Source organism: Gracilinanus agilis, chromosome 1, assembly GCF_016433145.1.
Source record: "Gracilinanus agilis isolate LMUSP501 chromosome 1, AgileGrace, whole genome shotgun sequence".
NCBI classification, from domain to species: domain Eukaryota; kingdom Metazoa; phylum Chordata; class Mammalia; order Didelphimorphia; family Didelphidae; genus Gracilinanus; species Gracilinanus agilis.
In genome coordinates this window covers 618,201,325-618,220,340 of record NC_058130.1, presented here as the reverse complement: position 1 = coordinate 618,220,340, position 19,016 = coordinate 618,201,325, and the positions used below count along the sequence as shown (strand labels likewise).

At 42.4% G+C, this 19,016-nt stretch overlaps 1 protein-coding gene across 3 annotated transcripts in view; it reads right to left on the bottom strand.

Moving 5' to 3' along the window:
* The window catches only part of SLC22A23 (solute carrier family 22 member 23), a 274,005-nt gene that overhangs the window by 18,320 nt on the left and 236,669 nt on the right, over positions 1-19,016 (bottom strand). For 2 of the 3 annotated variants that reach the window (XM_044668041.1, XM_044668049.1), the window contains 3 exons: positions 11,552-11,654; positions 2,933-3,159; positions 425-457 (listed from right to left, as the gene is read on the bottom strand). In XM_044668041.1, coding sequence (XP_044523976.1) covers positions 425-457; positions 2,933-3,159; positions 11,552-11,654 — 363 coding nt within the window. Of the gene's footprint in view, positions 1-265; positions 290-424; positions 458-2,932; positions 3,160-11,551; positions 11,655-19,016 lie in introns of all 3 variants that reach the window. The other variant, XM_044668059.1, reaches the window with a different exon arrangement.

Here is a 19,016-nt window from a genome sequence, read left to right as displayed (position 1 = left end):
GGCAGGCACTGACCATTTCCCTAGGCAACACAGCTGGCAAGGCTGCCAAAGCCTTCCATGTTCTTAGGACTTCCCAGGTCTCTCTGCCCATGAGACAAAGTGCACTCACGCTCATTCCAAAGGCTAGGGTTGATGATCATTGCCAGGGGAAGAGGTGAAGGGACACATGCCAAGCTGGACAAAAATTAGGAATAATAAATAGCTGTTTCTGGTGAAAGGCAGGATAGCAGGAGGGTATAGAAGAGTACAAATAATACTTCCCAACCTGTAGCAACCTTCATCTGCAACACTTGGGTGGATGGAGGGAAATCAAGTGTATAAAAAGATCAATGAATTTTCTGAATCTTGAGAAAAGTGCCCATTTGGACATAGCAGAAAGATGAGATGATTAAGAGGTGCATGGTAGAAAGAGGTAAATGCTTACCTGAGCCTGGATGCTGGCTATATTTTCCAATCACTGGATCCAAGAAAATAAATGCACCACAGGAAAAGACGAAATCCAACAAGAGAAAGAAGGAGAGAAAGCAAGCACATCAGTGATAGGGTCATTGCCTAATTCTATGCAACTTATTTACAGATACACTTCATTTCCTATCCGAATCACTACTGTGATGGAAGAACCTCTCTTCGGAGTCTGTGTGACCCACAGCATGAGCATCTTGCCAGCCCAGATCCCAGCCAGAGGCCAGAATCATAATGAGATGCTGAGAATGAATGCACAGTGATAACAAGTTACAGGGCACTGAGAATTAGCACTTGGACTGTACAAAGATTTCTTTGTTGGGAAAGTAAGGACAGAAAAAAGGAGAAAAAAAAAACACACCCATGTTTCCAACCCATGGCATTAGGAGTTTGGAAAGAAAAATGAACCTTCCAGAATCATCATCCCAGCAGGTCTTAGCCCCAAATCAAGAAATGAGTTTTACAGCACATAAAATTATTCAAAATCTGTTCCTGGCTTGAGTTCAAGGGAAGCATCAAGTACTTTGAGGACTGAACCAGCCAGACGGCATTTTTTTGTGAGCTCAGTACTTACGCAATAGAACGTACTGAGAGAGTCTAAGCCTGAATCCAGAATGGAGAATCTGTGACACCTCCTGAGGCAACCTCCTCTCCCCCAGGTATCTCTGCCTTTCCTGGTGGAATTCATTCCCAAGTCTCCCAATTAACTTAGAACAGTCCCTTCTTTCTCTGACCCAAGTGACGGTCCATTTGAGAAAAGAGAAGGCAACAAGCTGCTCCATCATAGAGAATTCATTCCTTATTCTTTTTTGTTTCTTAGGCATAGCTTTAGAAAACACACCACCTCTTAGCTCAACAGGGAATGTCTAAATAAGATAAGCTAAACGAAATACCCCATATGTTTCAAATGGACTATTTTGTAAAACCAAAGGCACCACATCTCTACTATGCAAGAAAGCCCAGGGATAGATTTTGGATAAAGATTTCATTGTTTGTTTTTTTTTTTCCATGTAGGTCTTGAGGATGAGAGTAAAACTCAGATCACTGATGGGTTTCCTTTTTCTTATCTGCTGTATGATGTGGTGGAAAGGGTTCTATTTCTGTTGAATGGAGTTTTCACTCCAGTTTTATAAACGATCTTTTATCTTACTAATTACATGTAATAAGTTTTCTGAAAGTGTAAGATCCAAATTGTCTCCCTTTCTCCCTTTTCAGAGATAGTAAGCAATTTGATCTGGGTTATACATGTATTTTCATGAAAAAACCATTTCTATATTCATTGTTTTAAGTGTTCACTCTAGTTTTGTCAATAGATCAAGTGGTAAACTTGGAAAAATTGATCTATCTTCTTGGGCCTCAGTTTCCTCATCTGTAAAATGAGGGGATCTGCACTAGAGGGCCTCCGAGGTCCCTCTCAGCTCTGACATTCTATGGTTCCATATCCTATACAGTTAAGACAGTAAAATCCAAGCAGTTGTTGTTGGTTTTCCTTGTGTCAAAGGGGAAAATCCAACCATACCAACTTTCCCAGAGCAACCTGAGTCCTTGACTCAGGGTATCTGGTTCTTCAGGGGCAGGGGACAATTCAGCTGCTCCATTCATTCATGGGTCCCTTTCTGTGACAATTCTGCCAAAGGGGCAGCCTACCAACCATGATATTTCTACCTATGAGTGAGAAAGGTGGCCTTTGTCCTTTGGAAGCTGCACTGTGCCTATTTTTATGAGAATGTGACTAGATGCCTTCCCCACTTCTGTTTTGCAATTCTTCCTAATTTCTTAAGAAATTCCATAGCTCAAACAAAAGGCAGAACTGGGAAACATTTATTGTAAATCAAGTCAGACCTTCCACATGAAGAGTTGACTGAAAAACAGAAGGGTTCTGAGTTCTTCCCCCCACCCCCCTTTCCCCCCCACTAAATTTTGTATACAAGAACATTTGATCTATAAGGTAGCAATGTGTTTACTTATTAAAAGTTGGCCCCACAGGGCCTCGGAGACTCTTCCATCTCACTTAATAACAGTGCAACCAGGAAAGACTTGGGAAGGCTTCAATAACTTTTTCCTCTTTTGTTAATCCACGGAGTAGACAAAAGAGCCCAATAAAATCAGTTACCATAAATGTTCTTAATTAAATCTTTTTTTTTTCCTACCCCAACAAAGCATTTTTTTTCCCCAAGCTGTTGGATTTAGAATAACGGCCTCTGTTCTCTGAGCCCTTTCTCTTGGGACGGCTTCCTGAAGCCCTGTGACAGTCCTTGACAGAATGTGTACAAATGTGAGCTGCTATTTGATGGTACTTCTCTTCTTGGTGGTATTACTGGCCCGGTCCTCCCCTGGGCCCTTAAGGGCATTGGAACCCAATTGGAATTGGCTTGTTGCAGGTGAGAAGATGGGATGGGGGGGGGCCCTTGAGCTTGAGCGCAGCCTCCATTCCCCAGCCTCCTTCCCCAGCCCCGTATCCCCCACTTACGGTTGAGGAGGCCGAGCTGCAAAAGGGAGGCCAGGGCTGTGAGGATCATGAAGAGCAGCAGCCCGCCCCTGCGGCCCAGGAACCTGACCACCAAGCACATGGCCAGGCAGGAAGCTAAGGCTATGCCCGCTGTGGTATAGTAGTCAGCATAGAAGTTGGTGAGCAGTGGCACCTCGTGGCCCATCATGCTCCTAGCAAAGCAGTGGTGGATCCCAAACCCGGTCAGCCTAGGCAAGACATACACAAAAGGAAAATGGCAGATCAGGGAGCTGGCCATGGCAGGAGGACAAATGCAAAGAGGGACACTTCTGAATAAGGACCCTGACCCACTAGGGAGGCAGCACTGTAGAAATGCCACTCATGGCAATCCTGGGGCTACAGAGAGTCACTGGATCTCAGCTTCTATTTTCTACCTATTTTAGGATGAGGGGAGAGAACACGGAGCATAAATAAACACAAGAGTGAGACTTAAGAAACCCAAATTCTAGTTTTGACTCTGTCTTACTAAAATTAAAAAACCACCTAAGATGCCTGATGAGCCTTAGTTTCTTTACCTGTAAAAAGAGTGGGTTGGATAAAATTATTTTAAAAGTTCCTTTTAGGCTTTAATATCCTTTGAGTCCACTTGAAAATCTTGGGAATCAAATCAAATCAAACATATACAACATTGGCCTCTTACTGTTCTTTGAACAAGAAATTCCATCAGGGACAGCTAGATAGCACCACAGATAGAGTGCCAGGCCTGGAGCTGGGAGGACCTAGACTCAAATCTGGTCTCGGATGCTTCCTAACTAGGTGACCCTGGGCAAATCACTTAACCTCTGCCTGCCTCAGTTCCCTCACCTATAAAATGAGGATAATAATAGCATCTATCTTGCAGAATTGTTGTGAGGGCCAATGAAATATTATAAAGAACTAAGCATGGTACCTCCTATATAGTAAACACTTTTAAAAAACTTAATAAATGTTTTCCTTTTTTCCTTCTATCTTTCCTTCTATCTTTTCTTTTCCTTCCTTCCATCTTTCCCTTCCTTCCTTCCATCTTTCTCTTCCTTCCATCCATCTTTCCTTTCCTTCCTTCCTTCCATCCATATTTCCTTTCCTTTCCTTTCCTTTCCTTTCCTTTCCTTTCCTTCCGCTTCAGGGATTCCTCTAAGACAGAGGTTCTTAACCTTCTTGTGTGTTAGCTAGGTAGTGTAGTAAGGCAGTTAGGTGACCTGAATTCAAATCCAGCCTCAGATACTTACTAGCTGTATAACTCTGGGCAAGTCACTTAAATCTGTTTACCTTGGTTTTCTCAACTGTAAAATGGGCAGAATAATAGCACTACCTCTCAGGGTTGTTATGAGGATCAAATGAGGTTAATATTTGTAGAGCACTTAGCACATCGTGGGAGCTTCATAAATGCTTCTTTTCCTTTCTTTCCTTTAAGGATTCTTTGGCATCTGCTAAAGCCTATGGATTCCTCCTCAGAATATTGTTTTTAAATGCAAAAAAAACACACAGAATTACAGAGGAAACCAATATTTCCTTTTTTTTTTAAAGCCTTACCTTCTGTCTTGGAGTCAATATTGTGTATTGACTCCAAAGCAGAAGAGTGGTAAGGGTGGGCAAAATGGGGGTTAAGTGACTTGCCCAGGGTCACACAGCTGGGAAGTGTCTGAGGCCAAATTTGAACCTAGGACCTCCCAGCTCTAGGCCTGACTCTTAATCCACTGAGCTACCCAACTGCCCCCGGAAATCAATATTTCTAGAATAAGTTCATGACTGACCCTCCTCCCCACAACCATTGTAGAATCTTGGGTTGCAGAGCAGGTGCTAAGCTTCCTAGGTAGAGTGTATTTTCTCACCAGGAATTCTCTGCATCATGAAATCACAATGTGCAGCCCCCAAAAAGTTGAAATAGGTGAGGGGTCCAATGAGTCCTTTTAAGAATCTGTGAAATGTCGTCTATTTTTGTCTTTGGACACTCTTCTGCTTTGATCTTTCTAACTTAGCCATCACCTTGTACCTACCCTTTATCCTGTATTTGGTCAGCCTCTGAACCAAAGCAATAATGCTCAGAGCTCACCTAGACCTCCAGGTTCTCCTGGGATCAGGCTCCATCCATTTGGACCCTGGTGCCATGGGCCAATTCCCAATTTGAAGCTTCTATCTGTTCTGAGCCCGCGGGGTGGGGGGGGGGGGAAGGGGATCCCTGAAATCAGTCCAAAGAGCCAGTGCTGCTGAGTCTCCCAAGTTGATGAGGTTACAGTGGACGTTGGGTTTGGAGTCAGAGATCCTGGGTTCAGATATTGGCTCTGCTCCTTGCTCTCGTGGGGACCTTCTCACTTCATTTTTCCAGGTTTCAGCTTGTTAATTTGTAAAATGAGGGGCTTGGACTAGACCTCAGAGGTCCCCTCATTGCTAGATCTGAACTATGACTCTCAGCGCTGAGTGGTTAGCACTACAGCTACAATTTTAATTGATGGCTTTCTTAGCCCTGGGGGAATGGGGCTGCATTTATGAAGCCTTACTAGAGCTAAAATGCCAGCCTGGTGATCTGAAAGAGGGCGATGTCACCCTCTAGAGCGGCGAAGGCTGATGGGACAACTGAAATAAACCAAAAGCATCGAAAACAGCTCAAAAGGTTTTATGTACAGATACTTTTGTTAGCTGAGAAAATCAATCAATCAACCAATAAGGGTTTTATTGAGCTCCTACTATGTGCTAGGCACTGGGGATACAAAGAGTGAAGCGATCTCTGCTTAGAAAGAGATCAACCTCTAATGGGAGACATTAGGGAATGTGTGTAAGTATAAGTGAAATGAATATAAACTGAATTAAAACAAAGACGTTAAAAACAGGCTAGCTAGGTGAAGAGAGTGCCAGGTCTAGAGACAGGAATACTCAAGTTCATTTACTAGCCAGGTGACCCTGGGCAAGTCATCCAACCCTGCTTGCCTCAGTTTCCTCATCTGTAAAATAACCTGGAGAAGGGAATGCCAGACTACTCCAGTATCTCTGTCAAAAAACCCCACAAAAAAACCCCAAACCCAAATGGGGTCCCGAAGAGTTGGATAACTAAAAGTTAAATATGAAGACGATGGAGAAGAAGGAAACTAAGTTGGGGAGACTCAAACTTGAGCACTGGTCTTAAAGGAATAAAAGAAAGCAATGGAGGGAAGAGGAGGGAAAGGGGGAGGGCATTCTAGGCATGGAGAATAGTTAGTACAAAGGAACAGCAGTGGGAAATTAAATGTCTGGGTGTGTGGAACAGAGAGAAGGCCAGTATGGCTGGATCTCAGAGTATGAAAGGGAAAGGAATATCCAGTGAAACCAGAAAGAGAGATTAGGGGCAGGCTGTAAAGTGCTTTAAAAGTGAAACGGAGGTGTTTGTGTTTGCTTCCAGAGTCAAGAGAAGGTCTGGGAGTTTAGGGTCATGCTAAAATGTGAATCTCTAAGGTCAGTAACAGTGAACCATGGCAGGCCTTCCTCTTACTTGTCCTGATTGGGATAGAGTTAAAGAACACCAGACTCCATCAGAAGACTTGGGTTCTGGTCCTGGGTCTTCCAACTAATTACCTGGGTAACCTTGGGCAAAACAACTCTCTGGCTTTCCTTCCTTGCAAAGCAAATGGCAAAGTTAGATTAGATACCCCTAGAGCCTATTCCAGCTCTGACATTAGCTAGCATTACTATAGAACTTTGAATTTTGTGAAGCACTTTACATGCTATCCCATTTAATATGCACAATAATCCTGTGAGGTAGATGCTATCATTATGCTCATTTTACAGGTGATGAAACTGAGACTGTCCAAAGTCACCCATCTAGCATCTAAATCAGGATTTGAACTCAGGTCTTTTTTCTTCTTCTACCTGGAGTTTGAGACCCACCAGGGAACTGGTTAAAACTAACTCTTAAAAAAAATAAATTCTTCTTATTAAAAAAAATTAGATTTTTGTTTTCATCCCAGATAAGGAAATTCCCTTTAGAGGTTAAGTGACTCGCCTAGAGTCACACAGCCAGGCTGTGCCAGAAATAAGATTTGAACCTCCATTTCCCCGGAAGTCAGATTTTTATCTGTTACTGTTTCCTCTCATCATTTCTTACTTACTACCTGTGTGACCTTGTCTCTTCCACTTTCTGGCTTTCAGTTCCATTCTGTTAGCAGGGGCTTGGACATGACCTTGAAGGTCTTTTCCTGCTCTAAATCGGTGAAACTATGGCTCCGAGCAGCGTGTGGCATTGCTACAGTTGTACTTCCAATTGATGGTTTTCTTAGGTCTGGGGAGGAATGATACTATATTTATGCTATTTCGACAAATCAGTCTGGGAGAAGCCAATAGTGAAACTGGCAGGCACTGCATGATTTTCTCATTCTTAACCCTTTCCTGGTCCTCATGGTCCACATTATGACTTAAACTCCATAGAGAGATAGATGCCGGGTCTTTGTGGAAAGATGTCTCCTCTCAGAAATGACACAAATAAACACAGCCAGGGGTTCCCGAAGAGCTCTGGGTCTTCACAAAGACAAAGCCCTGGGTCTGGGAATGCTGCTTGCAGTCAATGCTCTGAGAGCCCGCCCATCCACTCATCCATCCATCCATCCGGCTCTCAGCATCCATCCTACGGTTCCGAGCTTCGTTTTCTCATCATCTCCCTGTGGCATTTCAGGGAAATCCCAGAGCTTTTCTTCAGACCTTGAGAGTTTATCAAGGACAGCAGCTGGACAGCAGGGGTGCCTGTGGTCAGGCAGAAGACAGTCCCTGCTCACCAGCAGCTGACAGTCTAAAAGGGGAGACCGTATGTATGAACAGCTACGTTCCAATGAGCTCTCTACAGGAAAATGTGGAAATAACCATTTCAGCTGGGGCTCGAAGGAAGCCAGGGAAGCCAAGAGGGAGAGAGGAGGAGGGAGAGCATTCCAGGGAGTGGGGGACAGCTAGAGAAAATGGCAGAAGCTCCAGAGATGGGGTGTTTTATGAAAGGAACAGTAAGGAGGCCGGTGTCCTTGGACATCAGAGTATGTGGGGGAGTGTGAGGTGCAAGAAGTCTGGAAAGGGAGGCAGTGGCCAGATCCTGAAGGGCTCTCAAGGCCAAACAGAGGATATTCTGTTGGATCCTGGCAGTGACTGGGAGCTACTGGAGTTCACTGAGAAGGAGGGTGAGAAGTTCAGACCTGTGCTTTAGCAAGATCACTTTGGCAGCTGAGGATCTCTCCTTCATCCTCCCAGCACCAGTCTGGTCACATGAATTATTTCCATTTAGGAAATATTAAGTAGGCCAAACATAGGCCAACTATTTAAAGAGTCTAATTCTCTAACTATCAACTAGGTTTAGGCAGGAATCCTCAATCCTTTTCCCCCTAAAGCTCAGAATGACAGCTCACATTTACATAATGTTTTCAAATGTATGAAGCAGGATCATCCCACCTCCTTCATCCCTATCCCTAACCTTGCCCTTACCCCCAGCCTTGTGAGAAAGAAAAAGATGATCTTAATTTTGCAGATGAGAAAATTTGAGTCAAATAGCAAAGAGGGTCAGAGCCTTGGTTCCCAATTAGATGTCTGAACTCGAAGGCTGGTCCCCTTTCTACTAAACTGGCCACTCTCTCCTAGAGAGATCAGAGGAGGAGCAGCAAGAAAGCATAGTGGATAATGAGCCAGGTCTGGAGATGGGAGATCCTGGGCTCAAATTTAGCCTCAGACATTTGCTAGCTGTGTGATCCTGGGAAAGTCACTTAACCCCCATTGCCTAGGCAATTCTCAGTATCAGTTCTAAGACAGAAGGTAAAGATTTTCAAAAATGAGAGGGGAGGGAGGGGGAAGAGGGAGAGAGAGAGAAGAAAGCAGGAGAGAGAAGGAGAGGAGAGAAAGGAAAGAGAGAGAGGGAGGGAGAGAGGGAGAGAGAGGAGAGGAGAGAAAGAAAGGAAAGAGAGAGGGGAAAGAGGGAGAGAGAGAGGGAGAAGAGGGAGGGGGGAGAGAGAGAAGAGAAGGATGAGAGAGCAGAGGGAGAATATTCTTGACCTCTTTAAAACTTTAGAGTCTTACTGCTCTTAAAATTACCATAAAACTGTTTGACTTTCCCCATCAGAAATTTAATAGTCTCTTAACTTTCCATATCACCTATGTCAAGTTTCACACCTCTGTAAATTCAATGCTGAACAAAAGAATGTTGCTTTCATCAGCCTATTTATCAAATACAGGATTTAGCATATAAGGGGCTGCTTGGGATAGGGTTGGGGATGGATAAAGCACTCCCACCCAAACTGAGTCAGAAAACCTGACTTCTCTGGTTAGCTCTGTTATCTCTCACTATGGGATTAGAGATAGGTCACTAACTTTGGTGGGCTTCAGTTTCTTATGTGCAAAATGAAGTGATTGGTTGGACAGATGAATGTTTCTCAAGCTGTAATCTTTTGAAATCTGATTATTTTGAGCTCTGTGCATAGTGATTTCTTGAGTATGTTATTTCCTCCTCAAAAAATTAAATATGAGATTATCTATGTATTAAAAATATAGGGGCAGCTGGGTAGCTCAGTGGATTGAGAGTCAGGCTTAGAGATGGGAGGTCCTAGGTTCAAATCTGGCCTCAGACACTTCCCAGCTGTGTGACCCTGTGCAAGTCACTTGACCCCCATTGCCCACCCTTACCACTCTTCCACCAAGGAGCCAATACACAGAAGTTAAGGGTTTTAAAAAAAATATAATTAGGAGCAACAGCTTGGTGGGGGAAGGGGTAGGGACAGGTGTGTTTTCCCTCTGTTTTTTGATCCAAAATTGACAATTCCTTTTAATCCTAGTTCATATACTCAGATCTCTCAGACCTGCATTTTTTGGGGTTTCATCAATATATCTTTTAAAAAAAATTCTTACCTTCTGTCTTAGTATCAATTCTGACAGATGAGTGGCCAGAGCTAGGCAATTGGGATTAAGTGACTTGCCCAAGGTCAGACAACTGCCAATATATCTATGTATCTATGTATCTATGTATCTATGTATCTATCTATCTATCTATCTTTTGTTTTAGAATCAATACTGTGTATTATTTCTAAGAGAAAAGAGCAGTAGGGGGCTAGGGCAAGGGGCTTTTGTGACTTGCTCAGGGTCTAGAAAGTGTCTGAGTCCAGATTTGAACCCAGGACCTCTCTAGGGCTGGCTCTCAATCCACTGAGCCACTTACTTATAACCCATACTAAATATTTTTAAGGGAGCCCCTTTCCTCCACTTGTGACCTACATCGATTTTCTCAGTATCTCTGGTTGCTTATTATCTTTCCAAACAAGTAACTGACAGCTATCTTCCCTCCTCCTCAGAGCCTCCCACTCAAGTTCTTTTCTTGAGCAGCCCCTTCTGATCTGATTGCAGATTCCTTCCAACTAGTGTCTTCTGAACCTAAAAAGACTTCCAGGTGGAACATGGAAGCTCTGAGGACAACTCCTTAGGACACAGGGACCAAGTAGGTTTTCTCCTCCTAGCTAACTTACTCTACCTTTCCTTTGGCTAATACCAGCATACACTGTGGTTATGCCTTGAATGTATTCTACTGGGTTTTTAAAAAATGATTTTAAGGTGAGAGTTCAATCATAGGATGTTAGAGTTGAAATAAGCATTAGAGATCATCTAATCCAACCTTTCCCAGACCGGATAGCCATAGAACATTTTGTGGCTTAAGATATATTGACGTATATTTTAATCTAGTGATAGCTTTATTGGGTCTGTAATAAAAAATAAACAGATCCTACAAAACCTCACTCAAAATGTCACAATAGGGGCAGGGTAGGTAGCTCAGTGGATTGTGAGCTGGGCTTGGAGATAGGAAGTCCTGGATTCAAATGTAGCCTTAGACACTGCTTAACTGTGTGACCCTGGGCAAGTTTACCTAGTCCTTACTTCTCGTCTGCCTTGGAATCAATAAGCCAGAAGATAAGGGTTTAAAAAAATTAGTGCTATGTGTCCTGGATTGAGTGTACGATTATTGTTTCAGACCCAACACAAAGCACAGAGGCCTAATCTTCTACAAGAATCTCATTCATGGGATTTAGAAATTGTAAATTGCCTTGAAGATTATTTAGTTCTGCTCCCTTATTCTATAGATGAAGAACTTGAGATCCCCAAAGCCCAATTGCCCAAATTTTACATAGCTTAGAAAAAAATGGAAGAACTGGGTAGAACCCAGGTTCTTTGGACTCCCAGTCCATTGCTCTCACTATTTTACTAAACTAACTTGCTTGGGATTTTTAGCCACATTCCCAGGCATTATACACATCAGTGACCCCCAAATTTTCTAATCCTGTTTATTAAGGAATTCACTACAAGGGGAGGGCATCCTGGAGTTTCTCTAATTCCATAATTCCCCTATTCCAAAGCTATGTTAGAAACTGAGAAGAATTCTCTAAATTATGGCTCCCTGACAAGGTTTCCCCTATTTGAACAACAGAGAAGTCCCATTGCACTCCCAAGATGTTTGGTTCAGATATCAGAGATTAGAGAGGGACAAAGAGTTCTTTCTTTCAAAGGCCACAATTCCATATTTGGGTCAGAGGGGTAAGAGAAATGTGTGCCTCTCCTTTAACTGCCCTTTCCCGATCTCCCAATTTTCCATTCCCTTTCTGCCTTGGCATTCCCCATACTTACGAGTTCACGCACAGGACTACAATGTTTTTCCATAGGTTCCTCGTCCCCACCACCTTCACAATGCAAACCTTCTTGGGTCTCCTGGAAAGCTCCTTCTCCAGTTCTGTAATGAAACAAGACCATGAGACCCTCCCGGATAGGTAGCAGGGAATCTGCCAACTCCTTTCTGAGTTGGCCAGGTTTGTTTCTGGATTCTGCCATTTTGGGAAGGGGGAGAACATTCCCCCTCCTCTCCCCCAGGAGCTGGGATAAGAAAAGGGCGAGGAGAAAATAGAATGTAAGTCTGGTAGAGTGGATCTGATGTTATTGCTGAGTTCCTCCAATAGTGCCTAAAGCAAAAAACATGGAAACATGATCAATATGCGTTTTCTTTTAAATTTTGGGGGAAGATACAGATTTTATAATGATACCCCAACCTATCAGTGCAGGACTTAGGTACCTAGTAGACTAAACCAAGCAGTTCTCTCCCTCTATTAGGAAAGGAGAAAATATTCCTCAGAGATTCAGAACTGTGCTCCTGCTATTTGAATGGCCACATATATCACATGCAATAGTCTGTCTCAAGGTCAGTGTTTATCTTGGAACATCAGATTTATTAAAAAAAAAAAAGATATCCATTCTACTAAAGCCTGGTGCAGATGTGTTCAATAATTTACTGTCTACATCCACGGCCCTGAAAAGCTAGGTGTATTTTTCTTTAAAGAATGGTTAGAGCTATTGTTCAGTCATGTCCGACTCTTCATGACCCCATGGCATACCGGACCCTTCTGTCCTCCATTGTCTCCTGAAGTTTTTCCAAGCTTATGTTCATTGGTCAGAACAGGTATGGTCAAATGGCCCTTCACCTCTTCTACTTTTCATATAGTTCTAAAGTCAAATCCAAAAGCCAGAAATCAAAAGATACCCCGTTTCTAAAACACCACAGCAGAACTGTTACTTCAGTCCCACCTCAATGACACTTGTTCAGTCTTTTATTGTCCAGAGAATGAGTTATCCTTGTATCCAAGCACAACTACCCTCTGAAGTCTCCTTGGAAAGACCATGTTCACAAAGCTGTCTCTTTGTCCTTCCAGAAAAGAAAAATCCGGCACTACCTTGTTCTAAGAAAGTCCTCCCACTATACTCTCACTTAGTTTACCAGCTCATTCTCCCCTAGGTCAGCACGCACCAGCGCGTCTTAACATAGAGAAGACTTTGGTTTTTCTTCCTGTGAAATGCAAAGGAAGGTAGCGAGGAATGAAAACTCTTGAGGAATTGTGGCTATTGAAGCAAAATCACATCAGAACTTATTCATACAAATGAATAGTTCCCCGTCCAAATAGGATCATGGGATTTTAGAGCTGACAGGTACTCCAGAAATCACCTAGTCCAAAACCCTTCAGTTGACAGATGAACAATCTGAGGCCCTGAGAGGGAAATTAATTTGCTATAATCAAACACAGAAAAAGCAGAATCTGATTTAGAATCTCTGGTCTTTGATTCCAGGGCTTTGTGAACACCCTGGTTATCTGTACACTTACTCCACTTGCTACCAAGCAAATTATTTTGGGAACTCTTCTCTTGGGACTTTTCAGAGCACACAGCATATTTGGAATGTCCCCCCGTATCTTTTCTAGGTTTTTTCCCCCCACATAGCTCTCTTCTCTTATCCTAAGGTCCATCCAAATTGGACTAACCTCCATTTCCTCTCCTTTATCAATGCCTTGATGTGCACTATCCCACTTTTTGAAATCAACTCCCCTTCCTGTCTGACCCCTGCATACGGACATACTGATGTCCATCTTCACCTCTAAGACCCAACTCAAGTATTGCTTCTTTTAGGAAATCTTCTCTGATCATTTTTCTCCCCCACTCCCATCTACTCTAAATAGATAAAATGATCCCTTTCTCCCAGAATCTACCAGGTGATTTTACTTGACCTTTCCTATGTACTTGGTCATTTTCTAACCTGTATTAAAATTATTTGCACTTGTGTCTTATATTCTTAAGAGGTGTGAGGTTCTTAGGTGTAGTAACTATGCTTTAAAAAACCGTTTCCCAGCATCTAGCACAAAGCCTTGTATATCATGACTACCTTGTGAACATCTGCTAAACTGAAATGGAAGATTTTCATGATTAAAGCATGATCCATAGAAACAGGAGAAAGTTATTCAAAGCCAAGACGATGGAAGGTCATCAGGTTGAGCAAGATGCCCTCCATTCCCTTTGAGTTTCGTTCAAGGCTAAGCCTATGTTACTTCTTACAGAAAGCCCTTCCTAATCTCTCATCATTTTCACCCAGCAGACTGTACTCCTTGAAGGAAAGGAATGATTCTCATTTGTCCTGCCATAAGCAATTGGTGGATAGGACAGTTTGACAGATTTTCTTGTGAACTGGATTCTGATGGCAATTCCAAATGAAGAGTAGGTAATGGTGGTTGTTTTTATGTCACATTAATAAGATAAAGAAGTGTTTTTTTCTCCTAGCCTAGGTGTTGATTTGCCAATTATAGAGTAAGGAGCAAAACATCTCAGCCTTCTCTGCCATCTCTCCTTAACACCTGCAGAAATGGAAAGGCAAAATTGTCCAACCTCCCTTCCCCTCACAGCCCATCTTGTGACATTTTGTACTGCTGAGCCATGACCTCTCGAAATCTTCCAGGTCAAACATGAAAAAGAAACTGGGGTGGGGGATAATCAAAGAAAAGAGTGGTAGTGGTGGCGAAACCCTGCAATACAGAGGAACTCTTAGCATTTCAGTGGAAACTCTGACTATTCCTTAGGAAACATAATTATCTCAGGAGAGAAGTGGCAGCCTCCAGTTTCTCCTCGTGACCTCAGCTGTGGCTGTATTCCCACATGTTCACCTGCTCCAGTAGTTTTGGCAGTAGCAAATGCTGCTGTCAGAAAAGATATCCTAGCTGCCCCTCCTTTGTTTGCTCTAAAGTCATAGCAACAGTTTATCTGCCTCCTGGTTGTCATACTTGGGCATGAGAGCATCAGGCAATCCCATCAGTTGAGGTCTAGAAGGGGAAAAAACCCCAAACCCTAACAAACATACACAGGTAACCACGAGGATCTGGGGATTTTCTTTTTCATTCTTTTTTCTTTTCTTTAAGAATGATTTGACTCAGCATTCACAGCAGGAAAGAAGGAGAACCTTTTTTACTGTCCCAGTGCCAGAAAAAGGTGGGGGCAGATCTGTAGAAGTTGCTGTGTGAGTTTTTAGAGCTGCCTCATGTCCCACATTTATGTGGAAAGAAAAGTGGGAATTGAACATAAGTCCCTAAACTAGGCACTTTTGAATTTTATGACCTTCTTTCATGGGTTCTTTCCAGCCTTGAGAGAGATGTTTTACTTCTCAGGCCTCATTTTTCCCCACAGCAAAATAAAGTTAATTTAATGGCTCAGAATGAACAGTTTAGATGAACCTTGTTAAATAAAACATGATTTCCCTCATAGGCAGCTAGTGTTTTGGTAGAGGAAAACATTAAAATATTAGATTATGCTGCATCTGATAACATATGTATCTGCAAAGTGCCATGGTAAACCATTACAAATTATAGGATTGTAGAATCATGCCAGAGATCAAAGGGAATTTAGAGATTTTCCAAGCCCATCATTTTACAGATGAGGACACTAAGACTTGAAAAAGAGAATTAACTGGTCCCAAGTCCTGTAGCTCACAAGGGGCAGATCTAGAAAGCCAGATTTCAGGCTCCTAAACCCAGAACTGCTTTTCCTCACTCTCCCACACTGTCTCTCAACTCCAATGGCAACATTTCCTAATCCTGGAATCTTACAATTTCTTTTTCCACAAGGAACACAGATAGCTAGATGGTAGGTTTTCTCTTCCTTAAGTGAAAGTTAATTCCTAGGATCAGAGAGTTAGAGATGGAGGAGGCCTTAGAGGTCTTCCAGTTCAACCCCTTCATTTTACAAATGAGGGAACTGATCTCTAGAGAGGTGAGAAAGGAATTGCTCAAGATTATTTAGATAATGGGATTGCTAGGTGGCACAGTGGATAGAGCACCAGGCCTGGAGTCAGAAGAACCTGGGCTCAAAGCTGACCTCAAACACATCCTAGCTGTGTGACTCTGGGCAAGTCACTTAGCCCCAATAGCCTAACCTTTGCCCTTTTCTCTTAGAGTTGTTACTAGGACAGAAAATAAGAGTTAAAATAAAAAAGATTATGAAATTACGTAGGTAGTAGAGCTGGGATCCAGACCCAGGTTCTTAAGACTCTAAACCCACAGGTCTTAAAGATAAACTTTTATTGTATGTATATATTAGAATATGTGTGTGTGTGAGAGAGAAAGAGAGAGAGAGAGGTAGAGAGAGAGAGAGAGAGAGAGAGAGAGAGAGAGAAACAGTATGTGGTAGCTCCACATTTGTCGTTCCTCTAAAGCAGTGGTTCCCAAACTTTTTTGGTCTACCGCACCCCCTTTCCAGAAAAAATATTACTTAGTGCCCCTGGAAATTGTGAAACTATTTACTGAACTCAGAATAGAATGTAATACAAAAAAATTGTGGCCATCACCGGCTCCCCTGGATCACTGCAGCACCCACAAGGGGGCAGTGGCACCCACTTTGGGAATCACTGCTCTAAAGCAACAGCATTATTTTGATTCTGAGAGGAAAGCGGTCTTTTCTACCTCAAACTTCTCATAGTATTTTGCTAGAGTTCTTCCCTACACTTACCCCAATCTCCCTGTTACCATATTCTAAGCTTGCTGAGAGTAAAGTTAATTATATGTACACACACACATCTTTGTGTCTTTAGCCTCTAGCACCATACTTTGCATGTGGTAGGTACTTAATAAGTGCTTGGTACTCTAATGCTATGATTTTTTTTTTTGATTAGTGATAGCACCCAGAAATGCTAATTTAATGGCTCAGAATGAACAGTTTAGATGAACCTTGTTAAATAAAACATGATTTTCCTCATAGGCAGCTAGTGTTTTGGTATTTAGGGTTTAGTATAGTCAATAAAACGAACCAGACAAACCCAAGCATAATTTTCAAGCTATTCTCCTTTCCAGGGTTACTGGTGGACCCATATCACCATCTTCTAAGATTATAATTTGTACACTTCCTTGGAGTTCACAGACTTTTCTTGATGGAGATGGGAGAGGGGTGGCAGGGCAATCCAGGAGTCTGGTATTCTTGGTGTCATTGACACAACTCAGTCTCCAGAGGACTGGGTATTTCACTTGACATCATTAGAAAATATGGGCTTTTCTGGGATGCTCAGTGTTAAAGTGTTACAGATAACAGTTTCTAAAAACTTCAGTGAAAAACCTGAAATTACCTCCCCCGCTTCACCACTCACACAACAGAAAATCATTTGATTTAGAGTTCCCAGGAAAACAAACAAACAAACCAGAACTCCCTTTCCAACATGCTGAGCCTATTCTGTGTAGGGAGGACAGGGGGTCCATTTTTCTAGTGTGATCCTTTGCCTTGCTAGATACATGCTGTTTCTGTATTCTAGGGTGGGTAAGTTATTTTGGTTTCTTTCCCTCCTCCCAGCATCACTGTGCAATTCTGAATTTTCATTGCCTGGAAGGAACCCAGGCAAAGGAAGGATGTAATCCTTGCCCTGGTCCAACTGCTCTAAGAACTTGGCTATCTGTTTGCCTTGCTTCAGGGATGCCCCAGAGCACACTATTGACTAGAGAAAGACATTGTGGCTCTTAGAAAAGGGCTTACCTGAGAATGCTCCAGAGGGAAGCATGGGATCTGTCCAGGACCTGAAGGACAAGGTGGTGAGACCGCCAGCCAGTTGTCCCCTGATGTGGCCAGAGGGGAGAAAGCAGCTGCAGTCCACTCAAGATAAGGCCTGGGAGGAACCATCATAGTTCTTTTGAAAGTATGCCACAAGAGTCATATTCTTTTCCCAAAAGTCTTTAAGGCATTTCAGGCTCATAGACTAATGGATTTTTAGACTCTGTAGGAAATAATCAGTTTTTATGTCCTTCCTTGAGGCACTGAACATTAAAAAAAACACCCCACATTCATAAGTAAACTCAAAGAGTTATTGGCTTTCTCCAACCCCTCACCCCTTCAGCTCTAGATTTAGATACAGAAGCAATTAAATGGCAGAACAGACCTGCTTTGGAAGCAAGAAGTAGTTGGCAACCATATTGGATCTCAATTTTAAAAATCTACTCAGCCATTTAGGCCCATACTGTTCTTCTTTCCCATTTCCCCACAGTGTGCTCCTCCTGAATGCCTACAAACATTTACCAAACCACCGAATGGCCATGTATCATGTTGTGGCAATGATGCTATGCATATGACGAGTGACTCACAATGCTAACTCGAGGTACCATGTTGGAATATTTATGAACAAATCACACAGGTTCTAAGAGGAAGTCCAAGGCCACTTAGTACACTCAAGAAAAATACAAGAGTGCAAACACTGAGTTTCTGGGTTTCCTTTTTTGGCATCTTTTGCTCAGTATAAACCCAAGGTAGAGAGGTACACTAAGGCTGAGTCCTGTGTGTGTGTGTGTGTGTGTGTGTGTGTGTATGTGTGTGTATACACACATAAGACAGGAGACGTTGGCTGACACAACTTGCTACACAGTATGTGGGTTCTCACTGTTGGTTTCCATGTGACTGATATTATTCTAAGATTTCTTGACCGTAGGGAAATAGTTTGGATGTAGAAAAGAAATGTAGGTGAAGGAAGAAAGGTAGAATGAGCAGTTGCTTAAAAGGTAAAACAGTGCTGCTCTTTCCCCACAAAGCAATGCAAAAGAAAGTTGAAATGGGGAGATTGACAATGCTGATTGACAGCGGGTGGGCAAAGAGAGATCGAGAAGCCGATGTGGAACATGAGGTCTTGCAGAGTCAACACTGGCATGCCACCCCCTCCCTTCAAACACTACTGATATGCATCTTTTATTCCTTTTTCCTAAGTCACACATGCAAAGGCTTTCTCTCAAGTTTCTTCTTGCTACATCTGAATATAAATAAACGTGAGCAACAAATCACAAGGGAAAAAAAAGTCATGATACCCCTTTCTTATAATAAAGAAGGAAAATATATTGGTACAATTAAGATCAAGGAAAAAAGGTTGTTTCTTTTTTAAATCTGAACAGTAAGTGGGGTGTGATGATTTAATTAAACAAATACCCCAAAGGGAATTTTCCTGCAAGTCTTAAAAGTCCATCTACTGAAATCCAAAAGGAAAGTGATTTTTTTCTCCCTAGAAATAATAGATTTTGTTCTGATAATAGATTAAGTACTTGATTTATAGTTGGAAATGAGAAGGCAAGTGGACCTCAATGGAAAACAAAATACTATTTTCAGTTTTTCATTATCCAAATGAGCAGCTCACTACCAGAAAGTACTGGAGACAGAGACTAATGGATCTTCAAAGTCCCAGGAGCACTACTGGATGTACCCATGTGCATATATATATACTTACCCCACATTACTCCTTTAATCTATCTTCTGATTAAACTGTGAGAAAAGT